Below are 18,735 nucleotides of genomic sequence, written 5' to 3' on the forward strand. Positions count from 1 at the left end.
CATGGTAGCTTTTCCCCAGCACTTGGGAGACTGAGGCAAAAACAATTGTGAGCCTGAGATAAACCAGAGCTACACGGATGAATTCCATGCCAGGCTAAAGTACAGAGTGAGCCCATGACTGAAAAATAAAGAGACACACACACACACACACACACACACACAGGAGGGAGGGGGAGAAATCAAAATAATAAATGAAACAACACAGTTTCTAGGTGAGTTAAGGTTAGACAGACTCATACTTCCATGCCCAACCTCACTCCTACCCCAGGCCACTGTGTGTGTGTGTGTGTGTGTGTGTGTGTGTGTGTGTGTGTGTGTCTTGAGTAGCATAGTGATGAAAGTTTGGGCAGAACTGGGACAGACTTGGGGAGCCATTAGCAGTGAGGGCCTCCCACACTGACAGAAGCCATCAGCAGGGCTCTGGCTTTGGAGTTTGGCCCTGGTGAGCAGTGCTTCTGTTGAAAGTTAAGGACAATAGGGGAAGAAACTCCTGGAATAGGAGTGGAGTTGGGGGCCTTCTTTCCTCATTCCTTTACTTACTTATTTTGATGGTTTGCACTTGTCCGGGTTAAGGGTCTCATGACATGTATAAGTTGAAATCTCTTGGCGAGTCAAACGTACCTCGAGCTCAAGGCTAGACTATGAAATCCACAGTTGCCAGTGCGTGACAGTTAAATGAGCGTGGGGCGAGTGTGGCCCGAAAGAATGTGTGATAATGAGAAAATAAAAGTGGTCCCGCTTTTACAAAATGCTTTGCCGGTAGGTGGGCACACAGGTCATGCAAAGAGAGGCAGGAGGAGTAGCCTGAAAGGAAGCGGGGTAGCCAGGGAGGAGTGAAGCTAATGTTGGGAGCCAGACACAGTGCCCACTGCAGCCCAGAGACGAGACAAGGGTGATCGGTGGTGAGTGTGCAAAGGATGATACTGCAGAAATCATCTCCCAGAAGTCCTGGGGTACCAGCCTTTCAAAGCGAGGCGGCGAGATCGGGGGAGGGTGGCAGCCGGCAGGGCAGGGCAAGCTTTGTAGCTGACCCAGTGAGTTAACAAGGAACCAGGGCAGGCAGAGAGGCAAGGTTTGTAACCCACGCAGGAATTCCCCTCCGGGGAGGCCTCATTCTCCACTTGTGGCTGACTCGGGAGTATTTGGGACTTCACGTCCCAAACCTTGGGAGCACAGCCAGCCGATCACAGCGTCCCCCCCGCCCTCCGTAGCTCCTGTTGCTTTGCTGTGACCGCTGGCTCTTTTGTTTTAAGACAAGGTCTCAAGTCGCTCAGACTGACATTGAATTTACTGCGTAATGAAGGACAGCCCTGACCCTCCTCTTGCTTCTACGTCTCACGTCTCACATCTCAGACCCCATACAAGTCTGGTGAGGATCCGGCCACATCCCATAGTATTTTCTAATCATGATACCGAAATAATACAAACCTATAAATGATAATCTAGAACACACCTGACTTTCTTGACATTTGTACTGACTGATTCCGCTGATTACCTTACAATTTCGTGTCTCATGCTCAGCAATTCACATTATGGGCCCAGCAAATTTCCCCACAGCCTGAGACCCTGCAAAAAGCCGGTGTTTCTCAAGCACAGTTTGCCACAAAAGCTGCATTTCTCAAGCATTATTAAAATGGGATTTAGGTTGCCCACATAACCTAAGTTTTGTTCAGCTGGGTTTCGTTCGGTGACAGCTTTGGGCATTTAACTTGCACTTTTCATACTCTGGTGGTAAAACAAACCTAAAGTGCAATGGTTTCCTGTCCGTGCCCTCCAAGGCAGATACGGGCCTTTGAATAATTAGCTCAAAGCTGCCACTGAAATATTATGGTTCAGAAAAATTGCGTCCAGTGGCCTTCTTTGTTCACTGTGCCACTCCCCAAAATAAAGTGATCAAGATAATCACAAGATCTTATCACCATTAGGAACGTTCAGAGATAAGTCACTGGGTTAAAGGTTAGTACTTGTGACACAGATCTTCTGGGCGTGGACTGCAGAGCCGAGAGGGTTCCTGCCTGGGTCCCCCTTCAGAGCGTCGGGAACTTCCGTGCTACGAGAGAGAGCTAAACACACTGCCTCCACATTTGATCTGAGAGGCCCCAAAGCAGGAGAGCCGTGAGCTTTGCTGAGGGTGGTTAACTACATAAATAAGGATAATTTGAGAGCTGGAGAAACGGCCCAGCAGTTAGCAAGACAAACGTCTCCTTCAGCGTTCAGTTCCCAACACCCACACGGGTGGACCCCAACTCCAATTCCAGGGGATCCAACGCCTTCTCTGCTCACCTCAGCACACATGTGCATAATCACACTTAGACACATGCAAACACAAGTAAAAACAAAAGTAAGTCTCTAAAATAGAGGTAATGTATTGCTAAACAGACACATGTCTTTGGGTTAAGGATACCTTGACCCCGTGAAGCTTCTCAGGTCACATACCCACAGGCTGGCATTGCCTATGGCAAGAAGCACCTGGTCCTGGAACCCCAACCTGCCTGCCACATCCGACTACCTAAGTCCACTGTGGAACTCACTATCTGTTTCACAAAACACCGATTTCATAAAAACAACTTCAGTAGCATCCCAGCCAGATGGATTTGCACTGTCAGTTATGAAATAGGAGGCAGATTTGAAAATATTTCAGACATTCAACCCCATGCTATTTCACACAACACAAATTAGCTTTGGCAAGTGACAAGAGTGCTATAAAGATAGCACCCATAGGTCCCTCTGAGGCCGCCACTCAACATGGATCACCTGCACACCCTTTCAAGGACTTTTGCTCCTTTAGAGAACTGGTATTTCTCAGATGTGTGTCAGGTGAGAGTGAATCACAGTTGGCTGAGGCTGGAGAAGGAACCAGAATCTAGGACAGGAATAAGAGAAAACCAAGATTCCAGAGGTTAATCATTTGCCCACGGTCAAAGAGTAGATGGTTAGAAAGTTGAATTGGAAGCTATTGGTGGCAATTAAATAGATTGTGGCATTTGTGCAATTGCACAAGACATCAAATTCAGAAAGCAAAAACCTGTGAGCGTGATGAGTCACAGCATTGGAAAGTGCCTCTTGCTAAAGTTCACCAGAGATTCCCTAATCACACACCTACCTTCACAGATAAGAACCTGAGGTCTTCTTTATCTTTAAAAGTGAGACCATTTCATATGCAACACACTTGCAAAGGGCTTTAAAATATGTGTTAAAAAGCTAAGACAAACAACTCAATAGTGCAGAGGTTTGAGGGACAATTGCAGGTGAGTTTTAGAAATGTGTGGCTTAATGATGCCTTAGGCTTTTACTCCAAATAAGCATTTCTTTATTCTTGGTGATAATTAAGGCATGGCCATCCTACTCAAAGTAATCAACAGATTCAATGTAATTACCATCAGAGTTCCAACACAACTCTTCACAAATACTGAAAGGACAACTTTCAGCTTCATATGAAAACATATAGTCACACATCACCACCATCACCACCAACACCATCAACAAAACAGGATAGCTAAAGCAATCCTGAGTAATAAAAGAACTGCTGGAGTCTCACATAAACCCACACACATATGGATGCCTGATTTTTGACAGAGCAGCCAGAAATACACACTGGAAAAAAGGCAGCAGCATCAACAAACAGGGCTCGTCTAACTGGATGTCTGCATTCAAAAGAATGCAAATAGATCCATATTTATCACCCTGCACAAAACTCAAGTCCAAGTGGATCAAAGACCTCAACATAAAACTGGATTCACTGACTCTGATAAAAGAGAAAGTGGGTGGATAGCCTTCAACTCATTGGTACAGGAAACTTTCTGAGCAGAAAACCATTAGCATAGACACGAGGGTCAACAGTTATCAAGTGGGACTCATTAAACTAAAAAGCTTATGTAAGGCAAAGGATAATATCATTCAAACAAAGTGCAGACTACAGAATAGAAAAATATTTTTACTGATGCCGCATCTGATAGAGGACTAATATCCAAAATATATAAAGAACTCAAGAAACTAGATATCAAAAACCTAAATAATCAAATTCAAAAATGAGGTACAGATCTAAATAAAGAATTCCCAATAGAGGAAATTCAAGTTGCCAGGAAACACCTAAAGAAATGTTCAGCATCCTCAGCCATCAGAGAAATTGCAACACAAAGCTACTTTGAGATTCCATCTTCCACCTTTCAGAATGGCTGAGCTCAAAAACATAAGTAGCAGCTCCTGCTGGCAAGGATGTAGAATACTGGAAACACTTGTTCATTGCTGGTGGGAGTGCAAACTTGTACAGCCATTGTGGAAATCATTGGGACGGTTCCTTAGAAAGGCAGGAATCAGTCTACCTCAAGATCCAGCTATCCCACTCTTGGGCACACACCCAAAGGATGCTATCCTACCATGAGAACAACTGCTCAACCACGTTCATCGCTGCTCTACTCACAGTAGCCAAAAAGTAGAAACAACCTAGATATTTCTCAACCAAAGAGTAAATAAAGAAAATAAGGTACATTTACACAATGGTTTATTACTCAATTGTTAAAAAAAAATGCTATCATGAAATTTGCAGGCAAATGAATGGAACTAGGGAAAATCAAAAACAAAAACATCCTGAGTGAGGTAACCCAGACCAAGAAAGATAAATATCTTTGTGTGTATATTAGCCATTAAATATATGTAAATATAAGTAAATCATAACCAAGCTACAGGGAGAGACAGCTAGCATTGAGGAGCATTTGAAGAGTGATATGGAAGCCTAGTACAGTGGAAACTTCCTGAAATACATGAAGTCGATCCTGATGAACTCTCCAAATAATGAGGAAGATTGTGCCCCAGGTGGCCATCTCTTGTCACCAAAAGAAGTTTCCAGTGCTAGGAATGGGTTGCATCCAATTGAGTTGTTGGCCACAGGGGTTCCATGGAAACCCCCAAACAACCCGGGCTGTTGCCAAGAGAATAGGCTGCTCTCTACAGACTGATAGCAAGGGCCCATTGCTCAGGATAACACCCGCACAAACCATGAAATATGAAGAGACTGAGCTGGTGCCTTCATGGGACCTTAACCCCTATGTTTTAGTGTCTTTGGTACAGGAAGGTACTCAGCAAACTACCAAAGGAGAAAGGCAAACACCAACCCAGTCACAAACCATCTGATCTACATACAGTGTTCTGAGCCTGCAAAACATGCTAGTGCCATGATGGCACAAAGCTTGTGAGAGTAACCAACCAGCATCTGATTTGACTTGAGGCTCACCCCACTAGACACAACCCATTCCTGATGCTGCTTGGATGACCAAGAGCCAGAGAATAGATAGACCAGAGACCTAGGGTAAAGCCAAATATTGCTGGTCTTAAAAAAAAATAGTGATAAAATGACTGGTAATAACATTCTCCTATATTCGTAGATCAGTGTCTCACTTAGTCATCACCAGAGAAGTTTCCCTCTGCTACAGATGGGAACAACTACAGAGACCCATAGCCAGACCTCTCTCTCTCTCTCTCTCTCTCTCTCTCTCTCTCTTACACACACACACACACACACACACACACACACACACACGGGGTGGGGCAGGCAGAACTTGAACTTGGAACAGTTTGAAATGTGATGTCTCCATCAAATCCTTCTCCTCACAGCTCAGGAAACCCTGCAGAAGAGTGGGCATAAAGAGTGTAGGAGCCAGAGGGGAGGGAGGGCACCTTGAGAACAAAGCCCTCCGAATCAACTGAGCAAGGCGTCTATGAACTCACAGAGACGGAAGCAGCTAGCACAGATCTGCACCAGGTCCTCTGCATATACATTATAGCTTTCGGTTTAGCATTTTTATGAGACTCCTGAATGTGTGAGAGTTGTCCTCTGATTCTTGTGCCTTCTCTTAGGCTCTTTTCCTCCTATTTGTTTGCCTTGCCCAACCTCAGTATAATAGCTTTTGTTTTATCTTATTTTACTCTGTTATGTTTCAAAGAAGAAAACTATCATTAAGATTAATTAATGAATGAAAGCTAAGACAAACACTTGTCAGTGCACAGGCCTTGAGGGACAGTTGCGGTTGGTTTTTATAACTGTGTGGTTTCACTCTGGGCTTTTACTTCCACTAAATATCTCTTAGTTTTGGTGTAGGATAAAGATGGAGTAGTCTAATGTCTGCACCTAGATATGAAGGCCAGGTCTTAAATCTGGTTAGCAGAAGCTGGAAGGGATTCCTCATGAAATTGACTATGAGACTTAGAATAAGACAATGGCCATTCCCCTGTACAGACATCCAGTGCAGGACTGGGAACTGTATTTTCAGCTTTGGTTTGGTTGGAATCTCAGTTGCACACAGAAGATGCTATGACCACAACAAGCAAAATATAGGCTAACAGTACTGAAGCGATGGACACACCCTAACTTAGAGGAACTGATGAAGCTTATGTTTCCAGGCTATTCTCCAAACCTTAACCTTAGCACATTTCATGCCTTGGCAGTTGCCAAATTAATATTATTCAAACGGAACTAACCATGCATCTACACTTTCAGATCCTTACTGCTCCTGCTCTTTGCATGTAGAATAAACACTTTTTGTGTCTGTCTGATGCTTTCTCTCAAGACTCTGCCCAGATACAGTAAAACAGCTGCTTAGACAAGAATCAGATAAATCTGGAATCTAACTCTGGCTTCACAGTTCATGATCAATGCAACCGTGAATGGGGTTTGGGCAAATGAGACTGCATGCTGACTGAAGCAATGGACTCTGGGTAAGGCTTGCCCCATTGTGTCAGAAATGACTATCAGAACATGGCTGTGAATCACATAGTAGAAGTGAGGTCATGTGGAAGAGGGCAGAAGAAAACACAACCAAGATCCAACTTCCCTGCCTTTGTATGCCATAGCGCATGGTTCTCCAGTGGCAGGGAATGGCCTCCACCTTGACTTTGAAAGTCTAGAAGACACAATGTAAACCCTACCTGTAAGGCCTTATGATCCTTCTTTGTCATAATGATAATGATTGAGAAATGTGCCTGACATTAGAGGGGCCTATTTCCTGGGAGAAAAGTCAGATACAATATGGCCACTGTTCTTGCCATTAAGATGGTAAGTAATATTTGTAATATTTTTCATTATAACCCTAAGATCATTGAAAAACATGAAGCATTGTGGTATGTGCACACACACACACACTTATGTATGTTTAGATGTTAAAATATTTTCTTCTATCAGATCACATCAGGAGTGGCTGCATTGTCATCTTCTGTGGCCTGGTAAGGCTGCTCCCCCCTCAGGGAGAGGTGATCAAAGAGCAGGCCAATCAGTTTATGTCAGAGGCAGTCCCTCTTCCCATTACTATGTAACCCACTTAGACACTAAACTGCCCTGGGCTACATCTGTGCAGATCAGAAGGAAGGAGAGGAGGACCTCCCCTATCAGTGGACTTGGGGAGGGGCATGCATGAAGAAGGGGGAGAGAGGGTAGGACCAGGAGGGGAGGGGGAAGGGGCTTATGGGAGGATACAAAGTGAATAAAGTGTAATTAATAAAAATTTTTTTTTCCTTCTTAGTTCTTCAAGCTGTTTAGACTTATCATATAGCCAGGTTAAATTCTGGAACCTTTGGTTGCTTGGAGAACCACTCCCCTCACCCCCAAGCCACATTTTCTCACACACAATGAAAGACAAACATAATGGGCGGAAACTGTCCAGAGTCAGGGGAAATGCACTGAACGTGGTTCCATTTCTATTCTATGGTAGGAAGAACCAAATCACTCTTCCATTTTAAACCTATCAAAGAACAAAGAGTCTTTGAAGTCCCACATTGTGTGCCATTTAAGTGACTGCCAAGTGTGCGGACGGGCTCTCTCTGAGCGTGTGTGCATCAGGGCTGACGTAGCCCGCAGATGTCCCCACGTGCCTGTGAAACTTACAGGGCCGAGGTCAATGATGAAGCAGTCTCCCTTGTTGAAGCTCTCCCAGCTGAGGGGCACTTCCGTGGCTCTGACCACTCTCCGACCCTTCACGTGCAGGAGTCTTTTCGCTGTCAGGTCGTTGGTAAGAACATGGTTTAGCCCAGAAGCCACACCTCCGGCCTGGCCAGGGGGAGGAAAACACAACACAAAGCAGAGAGGTGAGTCTGCTGCCCACACACAGCAAGGCACAAGCAGCCAGGCAGGAGTACGCAGGAGAAGCCCCGACAAACACAGCCCCTAGACACAGGCGGAAAGCCAACCCAGGAAAGACAATTATTGTAAAATCAACCGGTGAGTTGGTTGCTCTTCCCCGCCCCCATAATAAAAATTTAATATAAAATTAAAAATATTTCCTGAGTACCCACAGTGAGGAATGACACCCTACTGCATGAAAAGTCAGTTTGGTTGCCCAGATGTTTCCCAGATGACTCGTGCCAATCAGAGTGTAGGCAAGAAGGAGACAGGAGGCTGGACAAATTGGGGCTACAGAGCCTCAAGTACAGTAGCTCAGAACGGGAACCCAAACTTCCCACGGTCACTCACAGGAAAGAGGATCCCACACTCCCACTGTCCCCATAGAGAAGAGCTTCCAAGCCCCCCCAACCCCTGTCACAGAGCAGAGAAGGAAATAGATGTGGCTAAAGATGGCTTGTTCCTATGAAGAGGGGAAAAAAAAAATCAAAAACAACTCTGTATTTTTCTTTAAGTTAAGGGTGATACAGAATCTTGATTCTACATCCCCAAACACAACAAAACAGAGTTTCTGAAGGAAAAAAAAAAAAAACTGACACCCACTACATCTTCTTGCAGTTTGCAATCATCTTTTACATGTTTCTCATTTCCTAATTAAATGTTAGGAACTGTATCTTTCATTTCATAATCAGCAATAAGATGATGTGCATAATAATTTTACATTACATTTTATATCATATTATATTTCTATTACATTGTATTTTGTATTACAATTTACATATACATATATATATACATACACACATATTTTTTAAAACAGTGTTAAGCTGCCCAGGATGACCTCAGATTCACAACCACCCTGCTTCAGCTTCCAAAAACATTCCACTTTTTAGAATAAGTAGAAGTACTCTGTGATCTGGTTTTTAAAAAATAGTAAAGGGTACTCAAGGTGAAAAAAAATTACAATGTAAATCAGATTTAGATTGATAATCTCTCTCCCCTTTCTCTCTCTCTCTCTCTCTCACATACACACACACACACACACACACACACACACACACACATAAAACATTCAATCTCATGGAGTGAACAACCAGAGCAATGCATACCTTGAAAAATTAACATTCCTATTAAAAATAACTTAATCTTTCTTCGGTGGGAACATAATCATCTCCAGTGAGAGGGCTGAGTGATACAGGTGCTCTTCACCAAGCCTGACCGCCTGAGGTTGATCCCCAGGGCCCCCACTGGAGAAGGAAGAAGAGAACTGACCCCTGCAACTCTTCCTCTGACTTCCAGAGGTGGGGGGTGGGGTGTGCACACGTACACACGCAGACACACAAATAAATAAAGATATAAATAAATATCATTTTAAAGTTTAAAAATAACACCGTCTCTAATATTCAATGCCACAAATGCCCGTACGAAAAGCAGTGTGCTGTCAGGCTGGCAAGGCAGTTCCGTGGGTAAAGGCACTGGCCTGGCACGCCTGCTGGCCTGAGCTGTGTTCCAGGAACATAGGTGGAAGGAGAGAACTGACTCCATAAAGCAATCTTCACACTCATGCAGCGGCACATGTGAGCCTGTCCCCAACACATACCACAGACAGGCAACAACAATGAAAGTAAACAAGGCAAAGGGACACGCCATACACATTTCGGCACTGGCGAGTAAACAGTTCTTTCATGAACGCTGAGTTGACAATCGATGCCTCCAGGCCTGTTGTCCTTTCACCAGGCCAGGCCACAGCAAAGCAGATGACCCTCCTAGCCAGTGGGACCAGGAGCACAGGTTTGTGAGAGGAACAATCTGATGGCCGCTGTCTACGATCATGGCTAAGTGAAGGGAGTCGCTGTCCTTGAGAAAAGCATGTTAGCCAGAAATGCAATGCCAGGGAGCAGTGGTCATGGCTTTCATATCCAATTCAGTGGCCTTGAACGTGCCAGAGAGAAACAACACAAACAACTGAGACAGGAGGATGATCCTGGCAGGTCCCAGCTCAACCTTTGCTAGTGGACGGCGACTTGGCATGATTTTTAGACTTGGTGATGATAGGTCTGTCAAGTTTGCCCACTCAGAATGCCAACAAACCACATCCCAGGTCCTCTTCCATTTGTCCTGATGTATGAATCACTTGTTTATGTTGAAAGAAGCAGAGAGTGGTGGTTATCAGCTTAGACACGGGGTGAGGCAGTCCCACGGTCACTTACTACAGACCACAGTAAGTTGCACAGACTCCCTTGGTCTTGCTCTGTTTATCCGAACAGAGTAGGAACAGTGGCAAATGCACCAACCGGGTGTTTATAGTAAATGAGATAATCTATAATCTTGAAAGCAAACGTGGGCTGGAGCGGCATCTCACGGTCATCTCTGCCACTCTGAGTGGCTGGTTACCTTTGATGCCCTGCGTCCCGGCGAGCTGTTGCTCCTGCAGCCACCCCCACCAGCACTGTGCTGCTGGTTAGAGCGTCAGCGTCATGATGATCAACACGGCCTCCACTTACAAGCTCCCCCTTTCTGAAAAATGCTGACTTGTGGCAGCTTTGATGCCGACAGTTGGAAGATCATTACCCAACAACTACAGTTACTTTTATCATGTCGACTTTTGCCTGTGTGTCCATGAATTTGGTTTCCAAGGTCCTGATCATCCTGAGTATGTGGTATATTAGAATGTTATTGTTTACTGTAATGCCTGATCCCCGTGCAATGCCGACGTGGAGAACTAGTATAGAACACACTGCACATTCCGGAAAAACCAAGGGTTTGTAAAAGTATATGCTTTTCCCTGAGGCAAGCCAGGCATTCAACCAAGGATATAATCAGATAAAGATAGGCATAAACCTCACACCTTTTGGTCATTGTTTTGGGGTTGTTTGGTTGGTTAATTGGTTTGTTGGCTGGCTTAGTTTTAGTTTTAGTGTTTGTTTTAGTAGCCAAGTTTATGTAGAGTGTGACATTATAGAGAGTGTGACTTTATTATAGGGTATGACTATATAGCTCAGGCTAGCCTTTATCCCATGATCCTGCTGCCTCAGCCTCTCAAATGTTGGGAATATCGGTATGCATCCCCAAACCTGACTTAAATCTACTTTTTTAAGAGAGAAATTAACATATATTCAGAAATCCTATTTAGCTCTGATGTATTGGGGACTCAGCAGGAGTGAGGCAGTGCCTGCTGGCTCATGTCTTCCTAAGAGGAGGCTTGCTTTGAGGATGTCTGTATGTGGGGCAGAGGGTATTCCTCATGTTTCAACTGAACATGTGGACAGGGAGCCAAAGATAGGGGAGGATGATCCAAACTGCAAAGCTCACTAGGAGAACTGGGGTGGGGGAGAAGGAGTCTAGCCTTCACTATGCATAGTCTTAAGAGGAAGGCCTGCTTAACTATTAAGACATATACATTATTATTATTTTATTATTATTATAAAGGAGCTGAGAATGTATCTCCGTTCGTAGAGTGCTTGTTCGACATTGGGAAATCTCTGGGCTATCTCAAACACAGAATAAACCAGGTTATGGCAGCACACATCTATAATCCCAGCACTTGGGAGATAGAGGCAGAAAGGTCAGGAGGTCAAGGTCATCTTTGACCACATAGTGAGTTTGAGACAAGCCTAAAGCTACAAGAGATAGTATCTCAAAAAATCACCCATGAAAGTAAGTTAGGTCATAATCATCCACATCATGCCATACATTCTGGAGCTAATTCATTTACTGAGTGCCTACTGGGTGTTTAACAAATACAAGACAAACGTGAGGATAAGTCACAAAAAAAAAACCCAAAATACAAAAACAACAACAAAAATTCTAAGCAAGAACAAACAAAAAACCAAACTCATGTTGTCCATGAAAGTTGTAATGCGTGAAGACAGAAGGTGTGGATGATCAGGAAGAAAAACTGCTTGAAAATGTCATGATAGAAAGCATCAGAGGGAAGTGCATACCTTGTATTTCAGGCCGCCTTTGAAATAGCCCACGAAGTCCGTAGACTCATAGCCTTGAAGCTCTCTGCTCTGCACTGGCTTGCCACCCAAGTAGTCATCCATCTGGACGGTGAAAATGGCCGCCGCTGTGCTTTCATCCTGGGAACATTCCTTTCCTGAAACCAACCCAGACCCCCAGTTACATAAGGAAAAGCTCGGAGGCTGAAGAGTGCTGCAAAGCACACCACAAGAGCCCTTTTCTTTTTATTATCTGTCTCTCTAGCCATCTACCTACCTACCTACCTATCTATCCATCTATTTCTATATTGTAATTGAAATATAATCACACCATCCCTTTCCCTTTCCTCCTTCCATCCTCCCACCTCTCCTTCTCAAATTGATATTCACTTTTTCTTTGCATGTATATATATTTGAACAATTTGTATGTTCATATATATATTTGAAATTATTTGAATGTATGTTTGCACAAATATATTGATACAATCTCCCAAGTCCAGTTTTGTGTGTATATGGTTTGAGGGCTGGCCAGTCTGTATTGGGTAACAATTAGGGAGCTCATACCTGGGAGAGTTAATTTCTCCCTCTCCAAGAGGAACAGTCACAATATCATGGGACAAGTTAACATGGAAAAACTTTCTTCTCAGAGGAATTTCAGGACAGTAGCCTGGGGCTGGCTGAAAGATCCCTTATCAGAGGCAACATATGATATATTATTCAGCTCATAACCAAAAGTTTTTCATGTTCCTGTTTTATTCCATTTCTCTGAAAAACAAAAAAAAACACTTGGGGAAAAAGTGATATATGCTAGTCTGACTCAGGAAAGCATTCATTTCATGTAAGAATAAGATCCTTCCAGGAAAATATTTTGCAACTGCTTTAACATGGCACTTGAAGCTTACAGTAAATCACTGAGGAATATGTTTTTAGTGGCCATAGGTGAAGCTTTACTAATTTTCCTATCTTAAAAATTATGAAGTTATTTAATTATAATACAATATAAATATTGTTTATGATTAAATTATTTATATTGTTGTAATACTTACAATATTTAATTAGAAATAGCTACAATTTTTAAGATAGGAAAGTGAATAAAACTTCACCTATCCCTGTTTTTGATTCTGTTTCCCCTACTTCACTATCGCCTTACTTTTGTTGATGGAAAAACAGTAAAGGAACTAGTTTCTGGCATCTCTTCAATGCTATGTATCTGATAGAATTTAGGACAGTTTACAATCAACTTTCACAATTATGAAACAGAATCTACTGAGGCCTCTTTGCTGAAGTTAAATCCTGAGCACCAGTGTCTACAGTGTATGTGATGTTCAGAGACAAGAGAAGCTTGGGAAGACTCACAGATCATTAAAAAGGAAAAACTCCCAACCCTAGACCTTCAGACCCCGACTTCATCAGAGCCGTGTGAAAAATAATAAATGATAATAATGCAAATATCAACATGTTTATACTACTCTTTTCATGGGTCACACAGTACGTGTTTTATACAATCAAGTAGCCCCACGAGACAGACCTCTTTTATACCTTGGTACTGTGAAAGTCATGGACGCTGGGACAGGCTGAGTAATTCTCAGGGTTACAAAAGACTTTCAGGCCAGGGTAAGAGAACCCTAAAGGACTGGCCCTTAGGTAGGACAGTGCATGTGTTTTTAAGGGTTTTAAAAATTCTTTGTATGCTTGTCTGTGTGGAGGCTGTGAGAAGACATTGAACCCTCTGAAGTTTCAGGGTGAGCCACCCAATGTGGGGGCTGGGAACAGAGCTCACGTCTTCTGCAAGAGCAGCAAGCACTTGCAGCCACGGGGGCATCTGTCCACCCCCACGTGAATTCACTTACTGCAATTCTCACTGAGAGTGAATTCTTCAGTGGTCACAATAAGTAGCTTTCCCCAGTGAGCCCTTACTTCAGAAGCAGTAGCAGGATTTCCCTGCCAACTGCCATTCACCAAAATTGAGGAAAGGAAAAGAGTCACCTAGACCAGGGAAACAGTCAAATTCCTTTACAGTTTTCCTTCCGTAGTCACAGGTGACCTATATAGCCAGGACCCTCTCAAACGAGATTTCAGTAGCCAGAACAGCCCTTGATATGATAAAATAATATCCTGATATGATATGATATGATAAAAGTTTTGTATGCTTTGCTCATTTTTCAGCTCTCACAATAGCAGATCTTGATGTAATTTCACACAAAGAAAGAAGACTCTTAAGTCACAGCTGGTCGCAGAGATATGAAGGATGATACGGTTGACAGAAACAAGATGACAAGGTATGAAAGGTAGGCCTGAAATTAATGAGTGAGACAGAAATAAGTTATTAAGTCATGTCTCATGTGATGATGTTTACGTATTGAGCTGGGCCAGAGACGCCAGAATGAATAAGCTGAAGCCCTTGCCCGCAAAGGGTGAAAAGACTTAATGAAGCCAATATCAGCTTTTTTAACGTATTGAGCTGAGGGAAAGTCTATTGAATCACGATGACATTCTAACAGGTCCTCAAACATGTTTGTATATGAATTCTGCTTCTGACCCCATTTGACCTCCCGTGTGACTTCTGTTTGTGAGCTGGTTCTCCTGGTGCTTGTTACACTCAAATGTATGATGTGACTTTCCTAAAACTGGGAGGCATTTGGGTTTTGCAAACAAAACAGAGATTTAAAAAGAGGTCTCACAACCACACGCCTCTAGCTCTCATTCCTGGTTTAAAAGTCTTGCCACATAAGGAACAGTAGAGACGGAGCGTCCTCAACCTGGTGAGCAGCGTCTCCTGAAGATGCGTGGGTGTGAACAGCAGTTTTGTAAAACCTGAGTGCGGCTCGGTAGTGTGTGATAGACTGAAGTCTGAGCGAGCACAGACTTTCACAGGGGGCCACAGCTGAGACGCCACAGGGACACAGTCCATCCTTCTTGCTCTTCCCCAGTTAACTTGTTCCCGTTGACACGCCCACATGAAACGCTTTACCACGTGTGTTCATTCACAGCTCTGCCTTCGGCACCCACACACTAAAGTCCTCGTTGCCAAGACCACCCTCTTGTTTTCTTTAAAAGGTTTTTTTCTACATTGATCTATTTGGTGGTGAGCCTAGCCTTTAACGGCTGAGCCACCTCCCCAGCCCTTTTTTCTACATTTATTTACTTAGTTTCGGCAAAGGCATGTTCGTGCCACAGCACGTGTGTGCGGAGATCAGAGAATAACTTTCAGGATTTGCTTCTTTCCTGCCACATGTCAGTTCCCAGGGATGGAACCTGGGTAGTCAGGGTTGGCCTTGGCAGCAAACTCCATTGCTCACTGAGTCATCTTGTTGGCTCAATAATTGGTTCCTTGGCCTTGTCACTAGCCCTTTGTACAGTGTGAGATCCTTGTATTGGGTATTGTATGTTAGATACTGTAATCTAGTCCTTTTGTGTCCCAGTGCCCTGTGTAAGGCCACATACACACAAGTTATGACATAAACAAATGCTGTTTTAAGACAGATTAAAGTAACATCTAAAGCTAGAGAGGAGGAAGGGTGAGGGGAGGTGCTCGTGGTATAGATTGGCGTCACAGCAGCAGCTTTAAACTCACCCCTGCCCACAGACTGGAGGCTGTGACGACCTAGAGGCAGAAGGTGGATGCAGGTTACCTGCTAAGTACAAAGCTAAAGCATTTTCTAAGAAGGAACAGGACGAAACACTTAAAGTCTCGTGCAACAACTTCTTACTTTCACTGCGTCTAGACGTACAACAGCACCACAGTTATCTGGGAGATGCCCTGATGTTGTGGACAGACATAAGGGAGACCGTCTGTATTTCCCTGTCTTGGTCCTGCCGCCCTTATTCCCCAAGCTTCCCCCGTTGGGTCTGTCTCCTCATTTGTGCGCTGCGTGCCTCTCTGTGCAGCCTGCCTTTGGCTTCACTTCTTCCTGCTGGCTTCCTAGCCTCCTGCAAGAAGCCGAGCATTCTTTCCTCTGAACTTTTGGGTCTCCCTCCTACCTAGCACTTGCTTCAGTCATTCACTCTAACCCTCAGGAACTCTTCTAATCAGATCTCAGAATAGACCTTTTCAGATGGAATTTCCTTCGCCTCAAGAACTGAACCGGGAAAGGCTTCTGGAACTCTGAGGGTGCCCTGGCTCCTCTTCTGTTGAAGGCACAGGATGCTCCCGCTTGCCTTCATTCCCCTGTGTGCCTCAGGACCGGTAAATCTCTGCCATGCCACTAATCACATTCTTTTATCTTTTCTCTGGAATTCTCTGGAAAGTTTCATGAACTATCACTATCAGGTACTTACAGGTTCCTGGGCAGCCTCAAAGGTTATAAATGAATTCGATTATAATTACTGCACTATTAAGTTTGCTTCTTTTGCAGATTCTTAAGATCATAAGCTGTTTCTGCTGAAACGATGCCCTAACTGGAGGATTGGTTCGCACTAAGTGGGTAATTAAGAGTAGAAGTGAGCCAGGCACTCGGGATATGAAAGCGGGAGGAGACAGCAGGAGAGGCCAATCTGGACTACACTTCCAGAGAGTTCTGGGCCATCCTGTCTCAGACAAACACACAGAAACAGCAGCAGGGCACAATGCTGAAGGAGCCTGCTGGATAGAAAGAGATTTGCTGAAATTTACTCCGCTTCTCCCGGTGAAGCCAAACATAGCTCCTGCGAACAGCTAGGTTCTCACCTGCTTAACCTCCCCTGGCAACACTTGAGACACTCATCCCTTCCAGCCCCGAGTTCAGGGTGGGAACTGTCTGCCTGGGGTCACCATTTCATGAACGGAGCACAGATCACTCTGTGCGTCGTGGCTGGCGTGGCATCACAGGGGGAAACAGCATCGCGAGCTCCGCCACCGCAGGCCAGCACCCAGTGCCATGCTTCACGGCACTACCTTCCCCTGCGTGTTTCCTGTCTCGGGTGCCTGCTCCAAGGGCCTGCTAGCGCTTAAGAAAGCTCTTCTAAACCTTCTCACTCGCTTCTTAAATGTTGCAAGTGCCAGGAATGAAAATGAAATGGTGGCTTTCAAAGTCTGTGGTTTTGTGTGTTCTCCCCCGATCCCCAGCTCAAGAATAAATATCCTGAAAGAAATACTAGTAAAAGAAGGCAAGCTAGCTTGAAAAGAAAGCCCAGATAACCCGCACGTTGCTGGACCGGGTGAGTCTACTGGCCCCAGACCTCACAGGGAGAGGCTGAACGCTCAGGATGTTTACGGGTAAAAGCAGAAGGTGGAGAAAGCAGAACACATGGCCAGTGTCCTGGAGGCCTGGCACTAAGGCAGCTCCAAATTGCGACCGCTGAAGGAGCTTTTCTGGTCCACACTGTGTTCTTGTTAAAACAGACCAATAACAAGTGAATGTTTAAAACAACCTAACCCCTCTAAAGAGACACGCCAGCCACCCAGGGCGACTTTTACAAATTGGTGCTGCCTGTGTCTTTTACCAAACACACGAGCAGTGTTTTGCAGGGAGAATCTCGGCTTGAGGTGGGCACGGGCAAGTGACCTCAATTAGCGGAGGCCTCTAAGCCGCTGCCCCGAGGCAACAAATAAAAATAAATAAAGGTTTGGAGCTGGGAGTGGAGTTTCCACTCCAGCTGCAGTGGATGCTCACAAACCTGTTTGATTTCATCTCCACCCTGCCTGAGAAACCAGGGCTGAACTTGCCGGAGGGCGCTCAGTAGTTGGCCAGCCAGCAGGCTGGGGTTTGAAGCTGAAGGGGGAAACGGGAGGAATGAGGACGGGCGCCCAAGAAGTGGCTTGGTTGAGGCTGGTGGGTACGCCTCCTGGGTGACTCACCTCACCGGAGTTTGCAGCCTGCCAGGAGCCGACCTGGGGCTAGAGAAGGGTGCTGGCTGGGCGTCACCCATCCCTACCGGGTGACCCTCGCAGCTCTCACACCCGGGCCCACCCATCCCTACCGGGTGACCGGAGCCCACCGCGCCCCGGAGCTGCTTACCCAGCCAGAAGTGCAGGCGGTAGGAGAAGCCCCTGCTGGCCTTGGCCGTGTGCAGCACCAGGTAGGCGTCCCCGACGTAGAAGTCCCCGTGGGCGCCCTGGGGCACCGGTACCAGTTCCAGCTTCTCGACCCTCCACACCTGCAGGCCGGCCTCTTGGCCGGCACGAGCGAACTCGGGGTGCTGCAGCTCCATGGTGACGCGGAGATGCTGACCGGTCCGAGGCTCCCCGATCCTCCCCGATCCTCCCTGGGTGCGAGCGGACTCGCTCGCCCAGCTTATAAGCGGCTTGCCCAGACCGGAGGCGGGGCCCGGGGACGGCCGGCGGCCACGCCCTGCCCAGGAGGGAACCCGCATCGCAGACTGGACCCGGCCGGCCAAATCCCTAGGACAAGCTTCCCTCCTGAAACAAGCGCCTAAACAAACGACTGCGTGCTGGAAGAGGCTTTTCACAGACGGCGGATGCTGCCTGCATCGCCGCGGCCGGTGCGCGCTGGCCCCCGCCGCCCCAGTGCCTTGCCTACTGGAGTTCACCCTGCGATGCCAGGGTGAGGAGGGCGGGCGTTAGGAGCCAGAACAGGTGTGGCTATGAAGACCACGAGCGGACCTCAAGGATCCCACTTTGGCAAGCGCGAATTGTTGCGCGGCGCAGTGCCTGCTCCCTTGGTTCACGCCGGCCACCCCCGAGGGCCGCAAGTTTCTCTTTGGATAGGTTTGGAAATTCCAGGTACAGCGGCACCTCGGGTTTTCTGG

General features: G+C 45.7%; 1 protein-coding gene across 1 annotated transcript in view; it reads right to left on the bottom strand.

Annotated features, from left to right (window-relative positions):
• The window catches only part of Scin (scinderin), a 62,471-nt gene extending 44,194 nt beyond the window's left edge, over positions 1-18,277 (bottom strand). The window contains exons 1-3 of the mRNA XM_021664898.2: positions 17,985-18,277; positions 12,052-12,206; positions 7,874-8,035 (exon numbers count right to left, since the gene is read on the bottom strand). Coding sequence (XP_021520573.1) covers positions 7,874-8,035; positions 12,052-12,206; positions 17,985-18,177 — 510 coding nt within the window. The 5' untranslated portion in view covers positions 18,178-18,277. The remainder of the gene's footprint in view (positions 1-7,873; positions 8,036-12,051; positions 12,207-17,984) is intronic.
• Between the last annotated feature and the right edge of the window lie 458 nt (positions 18,278-18,735).

The sequence above is a fragment of the Meriones unguiculatus genome, chromosome 1 (assembly GCF_030254825.1).
Source record: "Meriones unguiculatus strain TT.TT164.6M chromosome 1, Bangor_MerUng_6.1, whole genome shotgun sequence".
NCBI lineage: Eukaryota > Metazoa > Chordata > Mammalia > Rodentia > Muridae > Meriones > Meriones unguiculatus.